Source organism: Oxyura jamaicensis, chromosome 13 (genome assembly GCF_011077185.1).
Source record: "Oxyura jamaicensis isolate SHBP4307 breed ruddy duck chromosome 13, BPBGC_Ojam_1.0, whole genome shotgun sequence".
NCBI lineage: Eukaryota > Metazoa > Chordata > Aves > Anseriformes > Anatidae > Oxyura > Oxyura jamaicensis.
Window position 1 is genome coordinate 15,829,640 of NC_048905.1, and position 20,945 is coordinate 15,850,584.

The following is a 20,945-nucleotide window of genomic DNA, read 5'->3' on the forward strand; positions in this document are numbered from 1 at the left end:
TTCAGCCAAAGTTGTTCACGGGATATGGGGATAGCAGGGTGGGAAAGTCTCTGTAAAAGCCAGGCATTTCTATTGCTTCTTTTTTTTTGTAAGGAAAATATGTCCATTAGCAAAACATTTTTTTCAGAGCTGTCATGCTCTGTCTTTGCAAGGATTTTATTAAAAAAATATATACTTAGCAGGGTCCCCTGCTGGGGCTTTTTACCTAGGGAACGATATCGCAATACAGCTGCCATGCTCTGTGATTACAAATAGTTGCTGGCATACATGATATGCAAGACACATAATTAGTGCCTTTCCTTCCAAGAGATGTAATTACGTTCACTAGACAGCCAATAGGTCTGACAGGTTCTTCCCAGGCCTACAGCCCAGAAGGGTAACGTGTTTGTGGCTCATTTGAAAACAGAACTTCTAGGGGAGGAAAGGAAATGGCTGGGATTCGTCTCCTTAATCTAGGACGAGATAAAGGAGAAAATGCAGGCTTTTCTCCATCCACACTTCACTAAAGTTAATGAATTCTCTATTTTTGAAACTTCCACACAGTGGGGAAGGTCCCAGCTATGTTCTCTTTGAATTTGCTGCCAGGTCAAACCTCGTCTATAAAAAAAGCCACACTTTGGTCATGCTGAGCAGTGTGGCCACGTGGAAGAACTGGTAACAGAGGTAATTTTGAACAGAGAGGAAAACTCTAATTCCCTCTATCTGTTTGTATTATCTAAAATGCACTCTGGAGCTGCTAACTGAGCCTAATGATCTCTCCTTGCAGTCTGACTCTGCCAGTGGTGCCAATGCTATCTCTCCATCTCTGCATTTCGGTTTGAGCACTCAGTGAGAGCCGACCAGCTGCTGGTGCTCCAGGGCAAATAGGTCACCAGTGCAGGTGTGAATCTGCAGTGAATCAGAAATCATCAGGAGTCAAACTGGCACAGAAAGGACTTTCCATGTACTGACCACAACAGTAGAGGGTTGGGCACAGGAGTGTGTGGCACCAGTTATGTCTTCTCTTTGGAGAGTTCAGGCTCTGTTCCAGTGTTTACGGGCCGATCCAAAGCACCCTGGTGCTGTGGTTTAACCCTGCAGGCAGCTCAGCACCACACGGACCCTTGCTCACTCTCCCCAGGTGAAATGGGACAGAATTGGTAAGGTGCAAGAGCTCATGGGTTGAAATAAAGGCGATTTACTAGGTTTTATGGAAAACAAAAGCTGTGCAAGCAAAGCAAACCAAGGAATTCACTCGCTGCTTCCCATCAGCAGGCAGATGTTCAACCATATCCAGGAGAGCAGGGCTCATCACACACAATGGTTTCTGAGGAAGACAAATGCCATCACTCCAAACACCCCCCCCCTTTCTCTTTCTTTACCCCAGCTGAGTGTGATGCCACATGGCATGCGACACCCCTTTGGTCCATTTGATGGTGACCCCTCCCAGCTCCTGGTGCACCCCCAGCCTCCTCACTGCAGGGCAGCAGAAGAAGCAGAAAAGGCCTTTGCTCTGTGTAAGGCCTTTGCTCTGGAACAACTAAAATATCGGTGCGTTATCAGCATTTTTATCAAAAATCCAAAACACAGCATCATATGAGCCTGCAGGAAAAAAATAATCTAGCCAGAATCATGACATGTAGAAATTAATATTTGCTGCCATCCCAGGAATAAGACAAGGTTTGTAATACAGAATCTTTAAACATTATGTCCTGATACTTTAAAAATCTTCAGATGTTTCAAAAGTCTTCAGCTACAGCAGCATATTTTCGTACATATGTTGCCATTTTTGCATTAAATATAATCATTAGATTAGTTTTTGTCCTCATGTCTGGATATCTGATCTCCCTCCATTCCTCTCCCCTATTTTCTCTTTAAGCAAAACAGGCCAAAATGTAGAGAGGAAAAAGAGGGATTTTTTGACCATAACTAAAAAAAAAATGAAACAAATTAGTAAGCAATTCAGTAGTCAAAGTGCTAACCTCCAATTGCAGTAGGTAGGAAGGTGACTGCAGAGCCCACTTCCCTCTGAGGTCACAAAACCACAAATTCTATGCCTCAAAAGACCTGTTGTCAAAATGGGAGCCACCAATGGTAAGTATGGTCTTTCCAAAACTTTTTTTTTTTTTTTTTTTTTCTCATTGAAGCTTTCTGGCTGAAAAAATTAGAAACAAAATGAAGAACTGAAACCCAGGAGCTTTAATCACGGTCACTGAGGTCATAGGTAGTGGGTGCATTAACCCATAAAAATATCTCCTACATCGCCACTAGGAAACCAGAGTGGGGAACTCGCTGTGGTCAGGCTGGGGCAGGGAACATGCATTGACAGATCATATATCCACATTTCGTGTAAGTTCCGTATACATTAAGGGGTGCAGTGACTGAGCAGAGCAATGAGGGAAGCGTCAAGGCAGCACATCAGCTAGGTGAGCCTGGTCCGAGGTCACAATAAGTGACCGTATTATAAGATTTCAGGCCAGAAGAGGCATTTAGAAAATGTGAACACACAAAATTCTCTGCTATATTTCTGTGCTCCCTTATAGACTGCTCCCCTTGGCTCCTTCGGAAATCCTCTTCCAATGTTGCGTAAACTCCTTGTTTATGTGCAAATACCTCAGGATATATTCTCTTGTAATTCTCTGCACATGTTTTGATGGTGGGTTGACTGATTGAAAATACCACACAAGTCTCCAATTTCACATCAGTATTTTAGCCTGGTCATAATAAACCTCCAGATCTTCTGAGTTCTCATAAAAGAATTTTCAGCCCACTCTAGTGTTTCCAAGAAGCTCTCTGCAGGTGTTTTTTTGGTGGTGGCTGTTTTTTTTCTTCCCCCCCCCCTTTTTCTTTTTTACTTTCTTTTTGATAAAGATGACATATGCAAAAGGAAATGGAGCTCTTTCTAATTCCTCTATGCAAGTGTAAACCATAGCGTAGTAACACCAAGACTGTCTACTCAGGGAGCACTTCAAGTGTCAGCTTGAGGAAGGCAGTGGCACCTCCTGAGAGCACACGCTCTGCTGTGACCCAGCAGATGGACCATGGGATGTCCTCAGGACCCTTGTTAGCTTCTGTGGGTAATGGAGGCCCTATTACTTTTGAAAGAGTTTTAATTAATTTGAAACTGTTTAAACTAACTGCCCGAAACAACTGAGGGTGCTCAGGAGCTGTGAGGGCAGGAAGCAAACACACCGGGGCACACCCGAGAGGGACCTTCAGAGCTGTAAGTCATCCCTGTTTTGTGCAATAGTACAGACACCAAAGCTTTCCAGGGTTTTCTAGCAAGTGGGGCCACACTTTCCATGCTGCAATAATGTTTACCAAGAACTGAGGCATCTGAAAGCAGAAAGCCCTGACAGCAGCATGTCAGCTGTGCTGGGCGTTGCACATATTGCAACTGCATCTCACAACCCACAGCCTCTAGAAGTAAGCAGAAGAAAGCAGGAATTGTAAACAAAGGTCACCGATTCTCTTGTATTTTAAAGTTTTCCAGATGCCATTACCCTTCTTTCAGCATCCCCTTTTGAGGGCCTGACTGCTTTCACACCAGGACAAAGAAATATTGCAGAGCTCTCATATCATGAGTCCACTCACCCTTCCTTGCTTGGCCCGCTGCTGGGTTTTGCCTGGAGCGCAGCATGCAGAGGAAGGTCAAACATGCAGGACACCCGGACAGCACAGGGCTTTCACTCCGTTAGAGCCCTCCACCAGCTCTACCCACATTGCAGCTTGCTTTCCACACTGGAAGCACTGAAAAAAACACCTGCAGAGTGCTTGATGTAAAGGCGGCAATCACAACTTGATAAAGTAATAAGCTTGGATGTTGTTTCACACCTACTTGCATGAGTAAGAATAGGCTGGCCCTCTTCCATAAGAGTTGGCAGGATTTTATGTACTACGTGCAAAGTAGGATATATTCATGTAAAATGTTTTGAAATGTGGGGGAATAGACGATGAGGCAGCCCAGTTATCCACTGCTTTCACCATAACTCAAGAGGAGCTTCGTATTCTCTGGAGAGACTTGGTGATTTACCATCCTCTGGCCTTAGCATTTCAGCTATACTAAGAAAGGATTTCTTGATTTATTTTGTATCAGTTTTGCATCTTACGTGATGAAGCCTCATATAGGACCTCTGAGACTTCCTTAAAAAGATATTCTCATTTTGTAGCATATGTATGGCTCTGAGCGCGTTTGTTGTTCTCCTAATGCCTGACTCTGGAGATAGACAAAGCTGGAGGGGGACAATAAGCTGTTACACCGGGTACTGTGTGAACTGGGAAAAACAGCTAAAGAGCCCGCACCTCGTTAAGTAATATGGGGGGTTGTAAGAGCTGGAACACCACCAGCAACAAGAAAATTGGGCAATTACAGACTCATTTAAGGCACGACAGGTCTGAGTATGCTTTTGTATTTCAGGGAGGAAAAGCATAGATGTAGGTATCCCTGTTCCTTCTGGTCTTCCTTCTCTGTTTTGTTGTTGTTGTTGTTGTTTTGTTTGTTTGCTTGTTTTTGTTTTTAAGAAAATCAGGATTTACTGCATTTATAATGGAAATGTGGGGCTCTGGGAGGGTCTGCCATCAAGCTGTCATGCAGATGGACTCCCCCCCTGCAGCCTGCACCAGGCTGGGGAATGCGCCACCAATGCTGGCAGAGCAGCAGGTCCATCCGCAGGGTTGTGCTGACATGGGCGATTTTTTGCTTGTGTGGTTCAGCAACAAAGCCTCCAATGTACGCCACTGGTACTTCATGTATTCAGATTGTATGTACGGCTGCTGGTCTACCAGGCAAGGCATTGTTTTAGAATGTAACCAGCAGGTTCCCGAAAGAATTCCTTAGAAATCCTGGTGTCTATCAATGGATAATATCAATACAATCTCTAAAATAATAATGCATTTGATGATACGCTTCTTAAATCCCGTGTCCATCAGGCATCGGGTGGGCAGGGACCCCCGGAATCAGCCCTGCGTGTGCTGGCCTGGCAGCAAGCCCGAGCTCGGGACTAAATTGGGCACGACAGACAGGCAGGCAGGCAGGCAGACCGACAGACAGAGGCAGCCCGTGCCCGCCGTCGTGCCCCACGCAGCAGTCGAGGTTGCCATCGTGTGGCCGACTCGTGTCGCTCACCTCCCGCATGCTTTCCCGACGTTTGCATGAAAAGCTTTCTGTCCCTCTTTCAACACCAAGCTCTCCCTGACAGCTCCTGAGAGATTTGCCCGGGTAAATCCTAGGCATCCATCTCAATATTTGTTTCCCTGGATGACGAATATCAGGAAAAATCATGATGCGGCTCCAACACGGGGCTCGTAGCAAACACACCAAACCCGGGCACCGCGAGGACGTTATTCAGATTCACAGCCCATTGCAAACATCATCAGTTTAATTCATTCACGGTCCATTTTACATAATGCAGGCAGATAACCAACAGTTTATTTGCATTGAAAAGCCAGTTTCCCCAAGTATTTTCCCTGGGGACACAAGACATTACGCATCTAGAGAACATGTTTTACGTATACGTATTAAAATAGGTAACATGGAAAGGATGACTCCATAAATGTAGCCAGCAATGAATACTTGAGTGAAGGCTCATCAATTTTATACATATCATTTGTCAAAAACAATTCCTTGTGTTCTTGCCAATCTCAAAGGCTATGAGCCTCCTTGCCTACAAGTCCTGAGATGAAGCAACACCAGCTGTTTCTCCCACTTTTCAGGGCCAGTTTTGGGGGAAGCCACCCTTCTGATTTTAATTCAGGCCCCAGCAAAGGGAAGCCCACACTGTTCTGGGAGGTCTGGGAGCCCATTTCTGAGTGCTGCTCCAGGCCCAAGGTTTTAGGCAATTTCTGCAGAGCTCTCCAAGTCTTGCAGCCAATTCTTCCATTCATCAAGGAATAAGGATGTACAAGCTTCTCCTTTTTTCTTCTCCTTTTATGGGGGAAAGCTGGATGGCTGCTCCAGGCTGTCTTCAGAAACATCTACTAAACCTGTCATTGCTGAGCTTTATCCCCAGGGGTCTCCTGCTCCAGAAGAGGAAGGAGTGAACCAAACATTTCCCTGAGGACAGTGTGGTCCCAGACCAATTCCTCCTCACCGCACGTCCCTTGATGTGCAAGGCTGTTACCCCTCAGCCTTTCCTGCCATTGCCACCAGAGTCCTCTTGTCACTGCAGTGCTGGTTCTTCTTGTTTTTTTGGCATCAGAAGCTCCATGCTTAGAAAATAAAGCATGGAGATGTTTAACAGAATAAACAGAAATAATCATGATGTAAAAAGTCTTGAGATTAATTGAAAAACTGAGGTAGACCAACGAGATACCTGGGTGCCGCAGTCATCTCAGTAAGACTGCAGCAGAGCTGGAGGTCTGAAGGCAGCTGGTGTATTTTAGAGGATACAGTTTGGGACAGACTCTGCATGCCTTAGGGACTTCTTTTGATGGCCTCTCTTCAAGGCTGCAAAGCAGTGTCTGCAGGATTTGGCAGTTGGCAAGCTGGACTGTCACAGCAGAGAAATCAGATGGACTAGCAGACACCGGCATGTACCGCTAGCAGGTCCCTGGAGGGCTGCACAGGGCAAGTCAGCCACGTCAGGCAGTCATCTATATGAATTGTGGGCTTGTTTTATTGTCTTCTGAAGTACATGAGCGGCTCAGAATCCGAATTTATATCATCCTTATGTTTCCCAGCTTAATTTAGACCTTGGATAACAAACTGAAGTTGTTGAAGACCTTCACATCTGTTCATGATAATGTATTAAACTGTGGCAAAGTGGGGAATTCTATAACGTAAAACAAAAGCATTAATTCATACAGATGGAATCATCCAGTTCTTCAATCCTGAAAGCAAGTTAGGATTTGGTAGGAATCCAGACGTTCCTAAACAAAAAGCACCCGCACACCCACAATGTTTTCCCCTTCTCTTTCCAGAGCAGGAGATCCTTGTTCACAAAGATGAGCATTATACATGGTATTGTACAAAAAACATTCACTCGGATGATGTTATGTGGGCTGGCTTTGGGTGTATCTCACTTGTGTGGGAAAGGGAAGTTGTTCCGTTGGTTCAATGAGCAAAATGCCATTAGTGAAAAAGTGCAAGACCACAATGAGAATTAGTAAGGTGCTCTTAGACAACAGAGTGAAAGCTTTGAAAAGAAAATGGTCTTTGGACTTGATTGGGCTGGTGCAGGTTTGGAGCCCTCCAGGGACTAAGTCCATGCCCAAAGAGAAAGCAGATGCCGTAGCTGTGGGCTTCTGCAGTGCCGGGAGTCTTCTATCAGACCAGTGAGCCCTCACCATCACCATACTGCTCAGGAAAGTAGGAGACTGCTCAGGTCTTCTTGGCAATGCTTTTGAAATAAGAAAGAAGGATGTTTATAAAGTACCACACAAAACAGCAGACTGCCATGAATGATTTTGAGTATTTAGTTGTTAAAATTTTCAGATATTTTTAATTATGCTCCTTTATTCAACCATAAATTTATGAAGAAAAGAGTAAAACTGTGAGTTGATAGTCAACACACTTCGTCAGGGCTTAATTTCACGTCTTTCTGGTAGATTAAGAGAGGAAAGGATTCTGTGCAGGGATTTAGTCAGAATATTTCAAAACTTATGTTAGAAAATACTCTCCTTTCAGATTTTCTTTGCTGAATCACATCAATCAAGACAATCACAACAATCAAAATGGATTGCAATGAAATTCCAGGAGATCTGGAATGAAACAAACATCCATCGGTATGTCCCTTTTGTGCTCCAAATCCCAGACCCATATTTGAAAAGTGTTTGCCTGTCCAGATGTAGGTACCCATGTAAGTTACCTGATTTTCAGAGAACCTCTACAATTGCAACTCCATTTGATTCAAAGGTTAATTCTCTAATTTTAAGAAAGCTAGAGGGTCTTTAGGCGCTGACCTGGAAGTTAAGGATTGGTCTCAGTTTGGTCTCTTTTCATTGCTTTGAGAGAAAGTTCATAGCCAAGAAACATGGCTGAACTCATTGGGAATCCTCGCACTGCATTGACCGTGATGCCCCTAAAAAAGACCTGTTGGGGATGGAGAAAGGTTAGAGCACAGGAATATACTGGCTGTTTCAAGAAGAAGAAAATGTTGAACTAATTCATGGTGGGGTTCTGGGGAACCCAACCTTGATTTGCTCAGGAGATAGGCTCCCACTGATGGTCTTTGCTGAAGTGTGCGATGAAGAATGGAAATGCAATGGCTAAAGTGGCTGGTTTGGCATCAGTCTGCTCTGGGTTCCCTATAGACCTTTTCCTGTATCTGCCAGCAAGAGCTAGAAGTAGTAGAGGGCCTCATACCCCTGTTGGACAGCCGAAACAAAGAAATCTAAACCTTCTTCTAGTGCTGTCCTATCTGGCTAGGGTTTTTACTTCCCTTTGCATAGATGAGCATTTGGGCATCATGGAAATACCAGGGTACAATCTGAAAACTCCTGCTTACATGCAGCTAATGTTTCAATTTCTGGGCTGTCTGTGTGGTGGCAGAAGGAAGTTGGGAAACAGAGAGTAAGACTGAATTGGAGATATTGGCAGCAAGACTGGAAGCCCATGGATTTAAATGTCTAACCAGTGTTTTTCCCCTGAAATCCTGAACTCAGCTAAACAAGCCTTCTCTTGTATCCAATAAATCCAGTTCTGCATGGAGTTGACTTGTATGAGACAGAACAAAACATGTTCACATTGTTTAGGAATGGAGTTCGCAATATGAAACTGGTATTGAGATATTTGGGATATCGATTTACCTAGGGTGTTTCCTTCTGTCTGGAAAGACAGAGTTTTCAGGAAGAAAAGTCAAGTTTTTCTAGTATCCATAAAGTAAGGTGATAGAGTTAAACAATAATGAAGATTTATAAAGAAAAGCCCAGAGGCATATTTTTTTTTCTCACTAGAGTGAGCATACCTGACTATGGAGAAAGAAGAGGGATATATATATATATCATATATATATATATATATTCATATGCTACTGAAAATGCTGTTCCTTTGTCCCAGCATGAAAACATCCAGACCTGGGCTTGCCTTCTATCAGTTCTGTGTCTCCAAACATACAAAACGATTTTTCTTACGACAGAAGGGTCTGGTCTTATCGCTCAGCTATTACTCAACTCTACCGCAGGCTCTGTCCAGGCGCCAGGAATGACAACAAACAACCCACAAGCAGCTCAGACCCCCGGCAACAAAACTGAGTGCCTGAATTAATATTCAGGCAGGCTAAGGAGGGTACTGGATGAGGGTGACTGAGCACTCTCCTTCTCTGGGTGCCTCTGGGTGCTTCATAGCAATGTGATTTTCTTCACTCAGCAGCCAAAACCCAACCAGACTGCGAGCTCCTATAAGAGCTGGCATAATATAGTGGCATGTTGTCAAATATTTAAATCCCACTGACTTGTGATTTAGCAGGTTATTTTTCTTGTTACTTCAACTTGTTACTTTTCCCGCAGAATGTGAAAATTAATGCTTTTGAGCGAGGAGCCCACATGATGTTTTGATGACAACTGAAATACGGATTTAATTCAATATCAGAATATCACTTCCCATAAGCATACATTGGTGGTGCAATAGACCTGCAAACCCTGGTTTTCTGCCATTCACATTTAACTGAGACAAGGTTTGCAGACAGAAAAAAAAGAAAAAAAAAAAAAAAAAACTTTTATTACACTAATAAAAGTCAGAAAAAGGAGGGTGGTTTTTGGCACACAGTCCTTCTTCACAATGAAACTGATGCAATTCTGATTTAAAAGAGCAATTTCCAACACTAATTTATGATATGTCAGATTATATCCACAGTTAAGCACGCTGACACAAAGTGTTATTTTTAAGTTAATAACACAAGCAGACTATGACCCTCAGTCACTCATATTTTCATTTCTGCAAGGCACATTATTACTCTCACAATTATGAACTAGAAAGAATCTGTACTATAATTATCTACTGTAATTATTACAATTTATAGCTAACTGGCTTTAGTTGTCTCTCAGCCCTGCAGATGGGTTTGTAATAGCCATTGTATTTCCCAATTAAGAATCAGATGCCTGACACACAGATTTTACTTCAAATACCACTTACTTTTAGGCCCTCGTTCTGGTAGCTCTGCAAGATACAGTCAAGGATCCCCTTGTACTTGTTTAAGTAAACTCCATCTGCCTGAAGTCGACTTTTCACAACATCCATTGGAGTAGCAGTCCCCCAGGAAATTACTCCTAAAAAAAAAATGCAGAAGAGAATCTCTTCCTTATCGCAACACACACCTGGGCTTTGGCCATGACAAGGTGTTTGAACAACTCTGTGTTTTCTTGGCTGCAGGCCAGTGAACCGGGAACATCATGTCTCACCCACCGCCTCATACTCACAGGATATTCATTTCAGGGCATTCACCCTGCTCAGGCACAGAAACAATATTCCTGGGGGCAAAGTTCCCTTTTTCAGGAAGAAGCACTGAGATTTTGGGGGTTACGCCAGCAAACAAATGCAGGCAGCCCAGGAGGTGCTCACCCAGCTAAAAATACTGCTTCTGCAGTGCTTCTGGTGCAGCATGGACATGCTCTGGTGGACATGCCCGAACTGCCAGGAGCTGCCACATTTCCGAACAACTGGAGTCCTCCAAGAGCATTACTGAAAAGCAGATTTTGAGCTGAGAATGCAAATAAGAGGCTGTTCTTGTGCAGCCAAATTTAGGCTCCCCACAGCTGAGATACATTGTCATTCCTATACAGAAACTCCTTTTACACTGATTATCCTGCAGCTGGATGGAACATTTTGTCTCTGAAAAGGTCAGTGTTGCTTCCAACACAACCAAGGGCTCCTACGGATCACTCTTGTGAACGTGCAGCAAATACCGTCTTCAGCTGTTCCCACTTTCCCAGACACACCGTGTTGGTTCCATACAGAGAGATTTACTGGGTTATGAAATTTCCCGGCACGTGGCTGCAATACATGGCACAGCTGGACTGACAAGAGCATGTCTGGACCTACGTGAGTGCTGGGGCATACTAGAGAAGCTGTTCAGATCAACCACAGCTCCGTTTATTTGCAGGAAAAACAGAGTGCTGTTTAATCATTGCCTGACCTAAAAATTGTTCTGTATTTAGGGAACTGCAATTTTAAAATGGTCAATAAATGGGTAGGGAGCAAACGGGTGGACTTGCACATGTAAGCGTGGGGGTGCACATGCCAGCCTTCCTGGCAGGTGTACAATATAAAAGATGGGGGAAGGAGGGGAAAGAGAAAGAAAATCAGTAAGTCAACTCTGCTGATCTGTGGTTTCTGCAGCGTGCGGGGAGGGTGCACACCCTCCTGGTGGGCAGCCAACAGGTTGAAGTCCTCTTCTGGAGGCATTTTGGCTGCCGTGCGACATCTGGGGGAGAAGGCGGCACCGCCTGGTTTCCTTCTCGCTGCCATTGAGCCTGGTGAAGAGCTGACAGCTCAGCTTCCATACAGTCTGTCAAGTCATAAAGCACAGCCTTGGGGCCAGGGGGCCTGGCCCTGGGAAAAATGCTTGCTCAGCCCCATGTCCCCTGCCGGTGACCAGGGGAATGGGGCAGCCGCTGAGCCAGCCCCAGACATCTGCCCCGGGACCCCTCCTGTCCTCGTTTTGCCAGTATTGTGGGGAAAAAGGTGCTTACCTGCTATACCCCCTGCAAGCCACACGGAAGAGGGATTCGGGGAAATGCATCCGTCGGGGGTAATCCGTCCACAGAAAAATGTGTAAGGGATGAAATACAGGCAGTACCCGGGAACATCCCTGAGAAGCATTGCTCCCACACCTCGGTATATTCCTGCTATCCCTTCTTTCTGTAGGACTGTCCTAAAGCAGTGAATCGGGCCTCGGTACATAGGAAATCCAGGGACTGTGGGCTTTAGTTTATTGTTGGCTAAAAAAATTAAAAAATAAAATAATAATAATAATAAAAAAGATACAAGTGTTATGATAGCTATATAGCTACAGTTCCTTGCAAAAGCCCACCACCATCCATCCAAGTGACAGAAATCACAAAACATTTTTAAAGAGGACTTATGTCTAATTTTAAATGATGTTTGGACACTTCAGGGCAGATTTTATTAGTTGCAAGGCACACCTTTGAATAGGTATGTGTTCAGTGGGATCTCCAGATAAGTTTAAGGCTATGTGCCCAATTTTCATAGATTTTGACCACATCTGGTGGCAAGCTATATCTCTGAAAGCCCCAACGTCTTCAGAGTCTTGCCCTCCTGAGGCAGAGGACTGGGGTTTGCTCTGCGCTGGCAACCTGGATGAAATCCAGCCGCTGCCTGGGCAGAGCAGCTCCTTTGGATTGCAGCTTCTGCAGAGGTGGCGGCTGCCCTCTGCCATCCTGCCAGTGTCACCTCCTGACCTGTCTCAGCCACGCATGGGGGCTCACCTGGCATCCTGCCCCTGGATAAGCCAACGGTTTGCAAATGTATTTTAGAAATTTTTGCTTTTGAACAGAGAAGGGTGAAGTATGTAAATCTATGGCAGCTGTGGTGCTGCTGGTGGGATCTCCAGGAGACCCAGAGCTCAGCACGTTGGGAGCAGCCAGAGAGGTGATATGGGCAAAATGGGAGAAATGCAGATGGAAGAGAAATACTGAAATACTGAAATGCTGACAGGAGATCTCTGCCAGCCTGGGAACCCAGCCTGGGAACCAGAAGCATCCTTGAAAAGTGCAGCTGGCATCTGTGAAGTGCAGCTGGGTGCCTGAGAACCAGAGACATCCCGAGATATCCTCAATAAGCACAAAGCCAAGAAACCACAACAACAAACTTATAGCCTGCAAAGGTGAAAATTAGTCTAAAAAGATGGAAAACACCCTGAGAAGTAGCAATTAGCAATAGGTACTGGTTCCCACCATCGTGATCCTCACACAGCCGTAGCTCTGTACCCCAGGACCAGCAGAGCAAGCAAGAAGGAACTTTTGCTTTCCTACCTGTGATGTATGGCTGTGTTTGCATCTGCAGCCTTATCTTCACCAGGTCAACAGGAGTGCCGATCCCAACGGAGACGAACCCCGCCACCACGCTGGCGAGCGCCACGTCGGCCAGCACCGGCGCGTGGGAGGCATCTCCGTGCCGGAGCTGGCTGAGGAGCCGCTGCGTGTTGCTGAAGACGCCGAACACCACCGAGCTGTAGACAGCAATGCTGGCCAGTGGGAAGGACATGCCTTTAAAGAAGCCGGCCACCTACATGGGAAAGGAGCAGGAGTTACAAGAGCAGCTTGGCACAGCTGCTCTTATCTGTCTGGCTTGCAAAACCACGGCAAATTCCTCCTGCCTGTTCTGCTTGTTCTGTGCATCTGCCTTCCTACTCTTTCCCCAAGGAATGATGAATTGCTTTTCATGCGATGCAAGACACTGATCACTGGATCTTCCTCTTGTCTCTGTTTTCAGGGTTTGCTTGCTCCCATCCCTCGGGCAGGGATGGCAGCACCGGGAACGCTGCCTGCAGGGAGAGGGGAGTGGGGCTGAGCCATGCAACCACCCGCTGCTCTATCAGCCAGAGCTGCAAATCCGAGTAGCAGATGTCTCTTGGAAGCAACCGCATGCACGTGCTGAGCACATGAAAATTAATTCATAGTGCTAAGGAGAAGATCCTGCAGGATGCGCGAGTATTCTGAAAGCACAGGAAATCATGCAAGAGTTTCTCCTATGGTCAGCTTCTTTCCTGGCATCACCAAAGACATGAAAATACCTCCGGTAAAGAGTTTTACTGGCAGGTACAGGCAAAACAGTGGGTGTAACAGCCTGGCCCATGTGGAGACATGGGCAGTGTCATTTATCATGGCTTTTCCCTATAGGGGGTTACAAGGAGAACTGGCGACAGCTAGCAAGAGGAAGCTGCGAGGATTTGCAGTCTTTATTCCTTCTTTAGGCATTGAATGGAATTGCACCAACTTTGGTGTCAACACTGATTTTATATAATTGCTTCATGCATTTATTTAGTCATCTTCCTGCATTTTCTACCAGCATATTTTAAGTCTGATAAAGTACTTACAGACTCATTTCTGTACACAGTAAGAACACAGTTGAGTGTATTTCCATATCCTTGTCCAGCTTGCAAACGAGTCTGCAAAACACATTCGTGAAATGTGATTAAAATCCCACACTTCCAGACGGGTGAAAGCTCATGCTATGTAAACAACGCGCACTTTGCTTTGAGAGTGAATCCTTGCTTAGCTGTAAAGAAAACAGAGCAATAAAGTAAGATATATATGCATCCACTCCCCTTGAACTTTGCCAGAAGCAGGGCTAAGCAGGACCTCAGGGCTCTGAAGCTGTTCTGCAACATCTGGAACCGATGACTGTCAAATCGCTCTCGAGAGCAGACCAGCCACTCTGTCCCAGCCCCGCAATCGCAGCAGATCGCTGGTGTGCAGTACCATCACTTGCAAGGTTGTGATTTATGTGGAAGTTGGAGGACGATGTGGTCTGCTCCGTTTGGAGGCTTTCAGTGGAGGCTGGGATGCATTGCTGGAGGATGGGGAAAGAGCTCCCCTGGGAGGCTTCCAGAACCCTTCTGCTTCAAGGATTGATTCAAGGATTGGATTTTAAAGGCATACAAATACTAAACAGGGCCAAAATAATTCAGCTCTAACTCAGAAATTCTCCATGCTTCCCTCAAAGATACAGTTTTACATCATTCCCAGCAGAGGCATTTTGTCTCTGGAAAGCAATGGCTATGCGCCTTCCAAAAAGTGCCTACGACAGCTGTAAGGAACGGCCGGTAAATCATGGCAAGGTCTGCGTTATTCAACACACTTCCCCTCTCGCATATGTATTTATACACACACATACACTTAGATCATCTTTCACTCAAGCTGTTCACAAGTTGGCAATAAAACAATCCTTACAAGTAGGTGATGCGTTCTGGGGCTTAGAGGTGGGCGAGGAAATGGAAGCCCCGTCCTGTACACAGGATCTCTTTTTTTAAAAGCCTTTTTTTTTTTTTTTTTCTGTAGGAGACACGTGCACATGCTCTGTCGGGGATGTTTTTAAGGAAGCTGGACAGCATTTCTGGCCGTATCTACCAGCATTGCTGCTGGCAGGACACTGGCGTGGTGAAATGAAGGCTGCAGGGACTGTGCCACCCTGCAATGCTTCCCTTGGCGGCACGGCCCTGGCTTGCAGCAGGGTGAGGCAGGAACCCAATTTAGGTATTTAAAACCCAAAAGAGTGAGTGCCCTCTGGAGTTTGTGCCTGGGGGGAACAGGTTGAATGACCCAACCTTTTGGTCCTGTGCCCCACCGAGGGCTCTGTCCCACCCTGGCCACAGGTGCCTTTTGCCACCAAGCATTTCCAGCCCAGCGCATGGTTCCTCATCTCCCTGGTTGGGAACGCCGCTTTCCTCACCTTGGGCTCCTTCCCCCAGTGCCATCTGGGGCTGTTTTGGCCTCTTTCCGTGCAGATGGGCTGCTCTCAACCCCTGGGCACTGCAACCACGGAGAAGCAGAAAGCGGAAGATTTACCGAGCGCTTGCAAAAAGCTCGGATGCGGCGCTGCAGCCCCGGCTCCTGCAGAGCCCAAGGGGCCCAGCACCATCCTGCTCTGGGTGCACAGCCCCCTGCTCCCTGGGACCAGCACCGATGTTAACGGGACCCGGCTGGGTGGCTGCAGCACACAGCTCTGCATTCCCTCCTGGCTTGATTTGCATGCGTAGCCCACAGGTTCCCATTTGGCCTCCATAGACTTGTTGTTTTTTTCTTTTACACAGTAACCAGCTACTTAGAGGTTCAAGTTAATACATTTTTTGAATAACTGAGAGCAACCGAGTACCCTCACAAGCCACTGGGTGCAGACCTGCCTCTTAGATAAGCTGAAATCCTCCAGCCCTGTCCCCTCCAGCTGGGGAGCCCCCGGCCCCAGGGGCTGCAAATGCCACCCAGCTGACCCTCATGGGTCTGCTGCTGCATAAAACCTCCCCTTTCCACTTCCCGTCCCCTGAATCTGGACAGGCAACAAGTCTGCCTGCTTGATATTCCCCAGCAATTTCCAGCCCCCATCACAGCAGGTTCAGGCTGACACTTGCCTTTATAAGCGTGAAGGATGGGCTCTCCTGGCACCCAGAAGCTCGGCGCAGGCCAGCAGGATCCTCCAGCGGCTGTTGCCAACGCCCCCAAACCCAGGAGTGGCATTCCTGAGCTCCATCCTGAGACAGGGATGCCAGCACAGGTCCTCGGCAAGCCGGGACAGAGCCTGCACTGCCCGAGCCCTGCCCAAGCCTTGCTGCTCCTGCTGGGGGTCTGCACCCTTCCCGTGCTGTGATGCTCCTGGGGCTGATAGCAACAGCTTAGCTGCAGACAATGGGGCTGGAGAGCTGGCTGTGTGCGAGGGGATGGCTGTGGTGGCCAGGGAAGGATGTGCTGTGGGCTCTGCTGGCTCTTGTCACCTCCTCGTGGCCCTCCACGGGTCCTTCAGTTGCAATAGGACCTTTTGGTCTTCGGGTCTGCCACAACTGAAAGCCCCACCTGGTGCCAGCAGCTTGTGCTAGGTCAAAGCACGTGGGCAGAGCAGCTGGACCAGGAAAGGTGGCCCGAGATGGCAGGCTGTGCGAAAGGAGAAGGCAACGGGGTCTTCCTCCGTAGCTCTGCACCAGCGGGGATGGTCAGCCCAGCAGGGCTGTGTTAACGTCTGCAGGGGCTTGTCTGAGCTGGGGTGGTGAACCTGGTAGCGAACACCTCCTGATACCCTCAGCCCTTCCTTCTGAGGCATATTTTTCTTGCAGGAATAGTAAATATTACCTGGGATAGCAATTTCAACACTGCCCTTACAGGACTGCCGACACTAGGAAAACATGCAAAAATGCGCCTGGAGCAAAACAAATACAGTTCTCCCACTGCCCTTTGAATACCTTTTTGTGGCAAAGTTCAATAAAACACTGGCAGAACTGTACAGTAAGCCCAGCATTACGTAAGGCCAATTTTAATTTTCATTATTAATCCTCATCAGAGGAACTCACACGTAACCGCCAGGTATTTTGGTTTCCCATTCCAAATGAACGCTGGAGAGGGAGAGAGTCTATGAAAACATATCTAAATTCCCCCTTGGGTTGAAATGAAAGTTTTCTGCAGAGTCATCTCAAGAGAGGCCGTCCCCCTGCCCGCGGGTTTTTGGGTGGTGCCGTGAGAGCGCGGATCAAGGGGTTTTACCTTGATGGTGTCCAGCGGGTGGCCCACAACCACGCTCGCGGCTCCTGGGGAGGAAAACAAAGTATTACACAAAACGCTGAAGGAGTTTTTCAGACAGGACAGGAAGCAATGGGTTTGCAGGGGAAGAGGAGGGATTTCCAGGAAAACAGCCATCCTGGGCCAAGCCAGGGCGACACCGCATGGTGCTGCTTCTCTGGCAAGAGGCAGGAGCCAGGCAGACACACCTGAGCTTCTTCCCTGCCTGTCCTCCAACAGCCTTACATTTAGAAGTGTGTGAGCAGTAGGAAGGGTGTTACATTTTAATGCCCTGCCCATTAATGACCCCTGTCTCCCTTGCACTCACGTAAACTCATGCAACTTTTAGCCTTGACATGGCGAGATTCAGATTAGACGTGAGGTAATACCTTCTCCTGCCTCAGAAAGTGAGGCACTAGAGCCAGCTGCAGATGGGGACTGCAAACCCCCATCCTCTGCTGGTTTACAAGCAGCTTATAGGGATATCCACCAGGGGCGATTTGGATAAAGAGGGTCCTGCTCAGTACCAGCCTCTGGAGTCGCATCCAGCCACGTTACCTGCAGTTTCCCTAGGAGAAACCATCCCATCTTTCCCATTCCCAGACACCATCCTGCCCCACCTACCCACACCACTTGCTGCCAGGAGCCCCCCCAGCAGGACCATGTGCTTTCCCCTTGCTGCTAGAGGACCGAGTGACCCACGCACCGTGGCCGGGACATGAGTTTGCGTGCTTGTTGCAAACACCACCCGTGGTTTTCAAGGTGTTGGTGGAGGTGGTGGACAGTTTGTGCTGCCTCCACATCTGCAAGTCTCAGTGTCCCCTTTGCTGGGTTTACACAAGTACTTTTGAGACTATGTGAAATCTCGCACTTGTAGTGGGTTCAGGCTGCAAAGAGCATCATGTCCTTGGACAACGCCTTACAACTTTACTCAAAATGCATTATTAAAGCGTCCCTGCTTGTCTTGGATGTTCGGCACTATACATGAAACTTGTCCACCACCACCTGAGCCCGATGCTGCGTGCTCGTGGCTGGTCACCCCGTGTCCTGCCCCACTCCTGGGGGTGCGTGGGGGATATCCTGGGGGATAGCACGGGGCCAGCGCGGCAGACGGAGCGCCTGAGTGCCGCACAGCCTCCGCGGGCTGCATCGATCCGAAAGTCAGTTGCTGGCGTAAGCTTTTGGCGGAGGTTCTGGATTTTGTCAGTTCAGCTAACCTATTAACCTCGTCTGGCCAGTCAGGATCCGTGAGCACCCCACACCTCCTTCCTCAGCCTGGCATCAGCATGAGCCTGGGCAGAGCTCCGGCCTGTGGCTGCAGGCACCACGCTCGCCCCGTGCGCTGCGTGTCCCGTGGCTGTGCCCCTTCTCACCTGGTCCACCCAGCGGGAACTTTCCCTGCTTTCCACACCGCTGCTGTCCCTGCACACCTTCGCCTTGCCTTTCCTTTCTCTGAGTTGTTTTCCCCACGGTTTCCAGCAGCATTCCCAGCAGACCGTCCCAAGCCCCTTTCCCTCCCAGAGGCACCCTTTGCTTTAGTAGGGCCAAGGGGGAACAGGAGGCTTGTGGGGGTCCCGGTGCTCCCTTCCCAGCCCTAGTACGGAGCAGGGAACCCGAACAAGGGTGCCTGGGGGGTGGCGTGTCGCTGACACCCGTGGGTGTCCCACCTGCGTGTGCGCAGAGCCCACCGCTGTGCCAGCGAGATGCTGCTGCCGCCGCTTAGACTGAAACAATCTCACCCACAGAAACTGCTTAAACTGCACTATTCCTACCCAAAACCGCCCAAAAGCCACGCGTAACCCCCCAAAAAATCCTCCCCTCGCCCCCCAGCCCCGCTCCACCGCCGACCGCCGAGGCACCTACCGCCCACCCAGCCGGCGGCGAAGTCCTGCAGCTGGACGCTGCCCCTGCCCGTGCCCGTGCCCATGCCGGGGGGCCGGGAGGGGGGGGCTCGGAGCAGCGCAGCGCGGAGCCCGGCGGCGCTGCCGGCAGCAGCCGGGGCTTAAAAGCGCAGCGCGGCCGCGCCCGCCCTGCCCAGAGCCCGGCCCGGCGGGGAGCGGCCGCGCAGGGGCCGGGGGGGGGGGGGGGGGGCGGCGGGAAAGCAGAAGGGCTCCTTCTCTGCTCGGGTGATTGGGGATGGGATTTATGTAGTGGAGGGAATAGACAGGGATTGCAAGGAATTGTTTATAAATTCTCAAAGTGGAGGAGTCCGGAGATAAAGTGTCTCACACTGCTTTGCACAAGTGGCAAAGGTCTCCGCTGAAATCCCACCGCCCCGCTCTGCAGGAGGTGCCAACAGTGAAGGATCGCTCCCTGTCCCCTTCCTTCTCCAGAGCACCCACAGCTCGCTTACACCCCCGTTGCCTGTTTGTCCCCCAGCCCTGCCGTTCCCTGGTTCAGCAGCCCAGCCCTGTTTGGTTTCTCTCTCGTGCCAGATGTTCGCCCGCAGCCCGGTGCGACAGAACCGCAGCAGGAACACACCAGGTGCCCCGCGCGTTGCTCTCCAGCCCTCCTCTGGTAATTCCTCACATACCTTTCCGATCCACACTGCAGACTGCACTCACTTCCCTGTGTGGATAATACCCGACTTTAAGCCCTTCCCGGCTCTTTTGCCTCCCGTGTGAGCAAAATCTGATGTCTGATTTCTGAATTGAATTGGAATATGTCTGGATTATGTCTGCATCCAGCCACGTAGCATGTCCTTTTGCTCCTTCACCAGACCGCTTCAAGCCCTCTCCCTTGCTCTGACTCCAAGGGCACGACTTTGCTCTGCAGAAGTTGTGTTGGCCCTTCCGCACCGCACATCTGCCCACCTGCATTGGTTTACTGCAGCCCGAAGCGAGCCCCGTGCTGCAGAGGTCAGATCGCTGCAGGCAGCAGCTCCTCGGATCAGTTTGGGGATGCCTTCGGAAAGGGTTGGCATCGGGCTCGGCACATCGCCTTCCCGGAATACCACGTTGGTTTTGTTGAAACCTATTTTGTCTGCGTATTCTGGCAAGTGCAGAACACGTTGGTAGCTCGTAAACAAGAGCTCCTGAACACCAAAATACTGGATTAAAATATAAATATTTAAAATATTGGCTTGAAAAATTAGTATTTGAATTTCCATTTTTAAAAAATGGACATTTTCCATAAGAAGAGGCATGATTTTTTCAAACTGACCTTAAAACAATATCTCCTTATGTGCGTGCACATATACACAAGAAACCTTACCACCGAGCTGGCTGAAGGGAGCTTTTATCTGCAGAGTGCTTATGGAAATTTGATATTAGGTGTGCGGTTATCAGCTCAGATCATCTCCACCCAAAACCCAAGATTTTTCGATGTAGATAACCGAGCACCTTCCCCATGCGGAGGCTGCTCCCCAGCCAGCAGGTCTCTAACAGCAGGTTGGGGGCTGTGGACCTGGGTCAGTGCTGGAGACAGGGCGCGTGCACAGGCGCCTTGTAAACTCGCCAGCTGCTTGTTTTCCCAAATATATTTGTATCCTTACTTTGAGAAAAATTCCATATACACCGTAATACAGAAAGGGGATATTCTCCTCATTTTCCATGCATATTTTCTCACAAAGCCAGACGAAAAGCTGGCTGGCTGAGGTAATTATTCAGATAGCAGCATTAATCATTAATCGCAGGAGTTCTCTCTAACTCCAAGCAACGCATTTCCATGCCAAATTCAGAACATCTGCTAGCTCAGGGAAAGGGTCTTTGTGCAAGGCTGGACGGAGGGCTGGAAGCAAGTGTTGTGGAGACTTGTCGGTAAGCGCTCCCAGCCTGGAAGAGCAGGAAGAGGAGCCAGGGTGGATGCAG

General features: G+C 48.3%; 1 protein-coding gene across 2 annotated transcripts; it reads right to left on the reverse strand.

Moving 5' to 3' along the window:
• Window positions 1-5,339: 5,339 nt before the first annotated feature.
• On the reverse strand, window positions 5,340-19,178 carry SLC25A48 (solute carrier family 25 member 48). 2 transcript variants are annotated; one of them, XM_035338904.1, is made up of 8 exons: window positions 19,000-19,173; window positions 17,122-17,165; window positions 13,971-14,042; window positions 12,907-13,159; window positions 11,605-11,853; window positions 10,049-10,182; window positions 7,879-8,008; window positions 5,340-7,316 (listed from the first exon to the last, which is right to left on the reverse strand). In XM_035338904.1, the coding sequence occupies exons 1-7, from the start codon at window positions 19,061-19,063 to the stop codon at window positions 7,886-7,888; spliced, it is 939 nt and encodes a 312-aa protein (XP_035194795.1). In that variant the 5' UTR covers window positions 19,064-19,173; the 3' UTR covers window positions 5,340-7,316; window positions 7,879-7,885. The 2 variants fall into 2 exon arrangements, with proteins under 2 accessions (XP_035194795.1, XP_035194796.1); XM_035338905.1 differs by lacking the exon at window positions 7,879-8,008 and having other exon boundaries at window positions 19,000-19,178.
• Window positions 19,179-20,945: the final 1,767 nt, after the last annotated feature.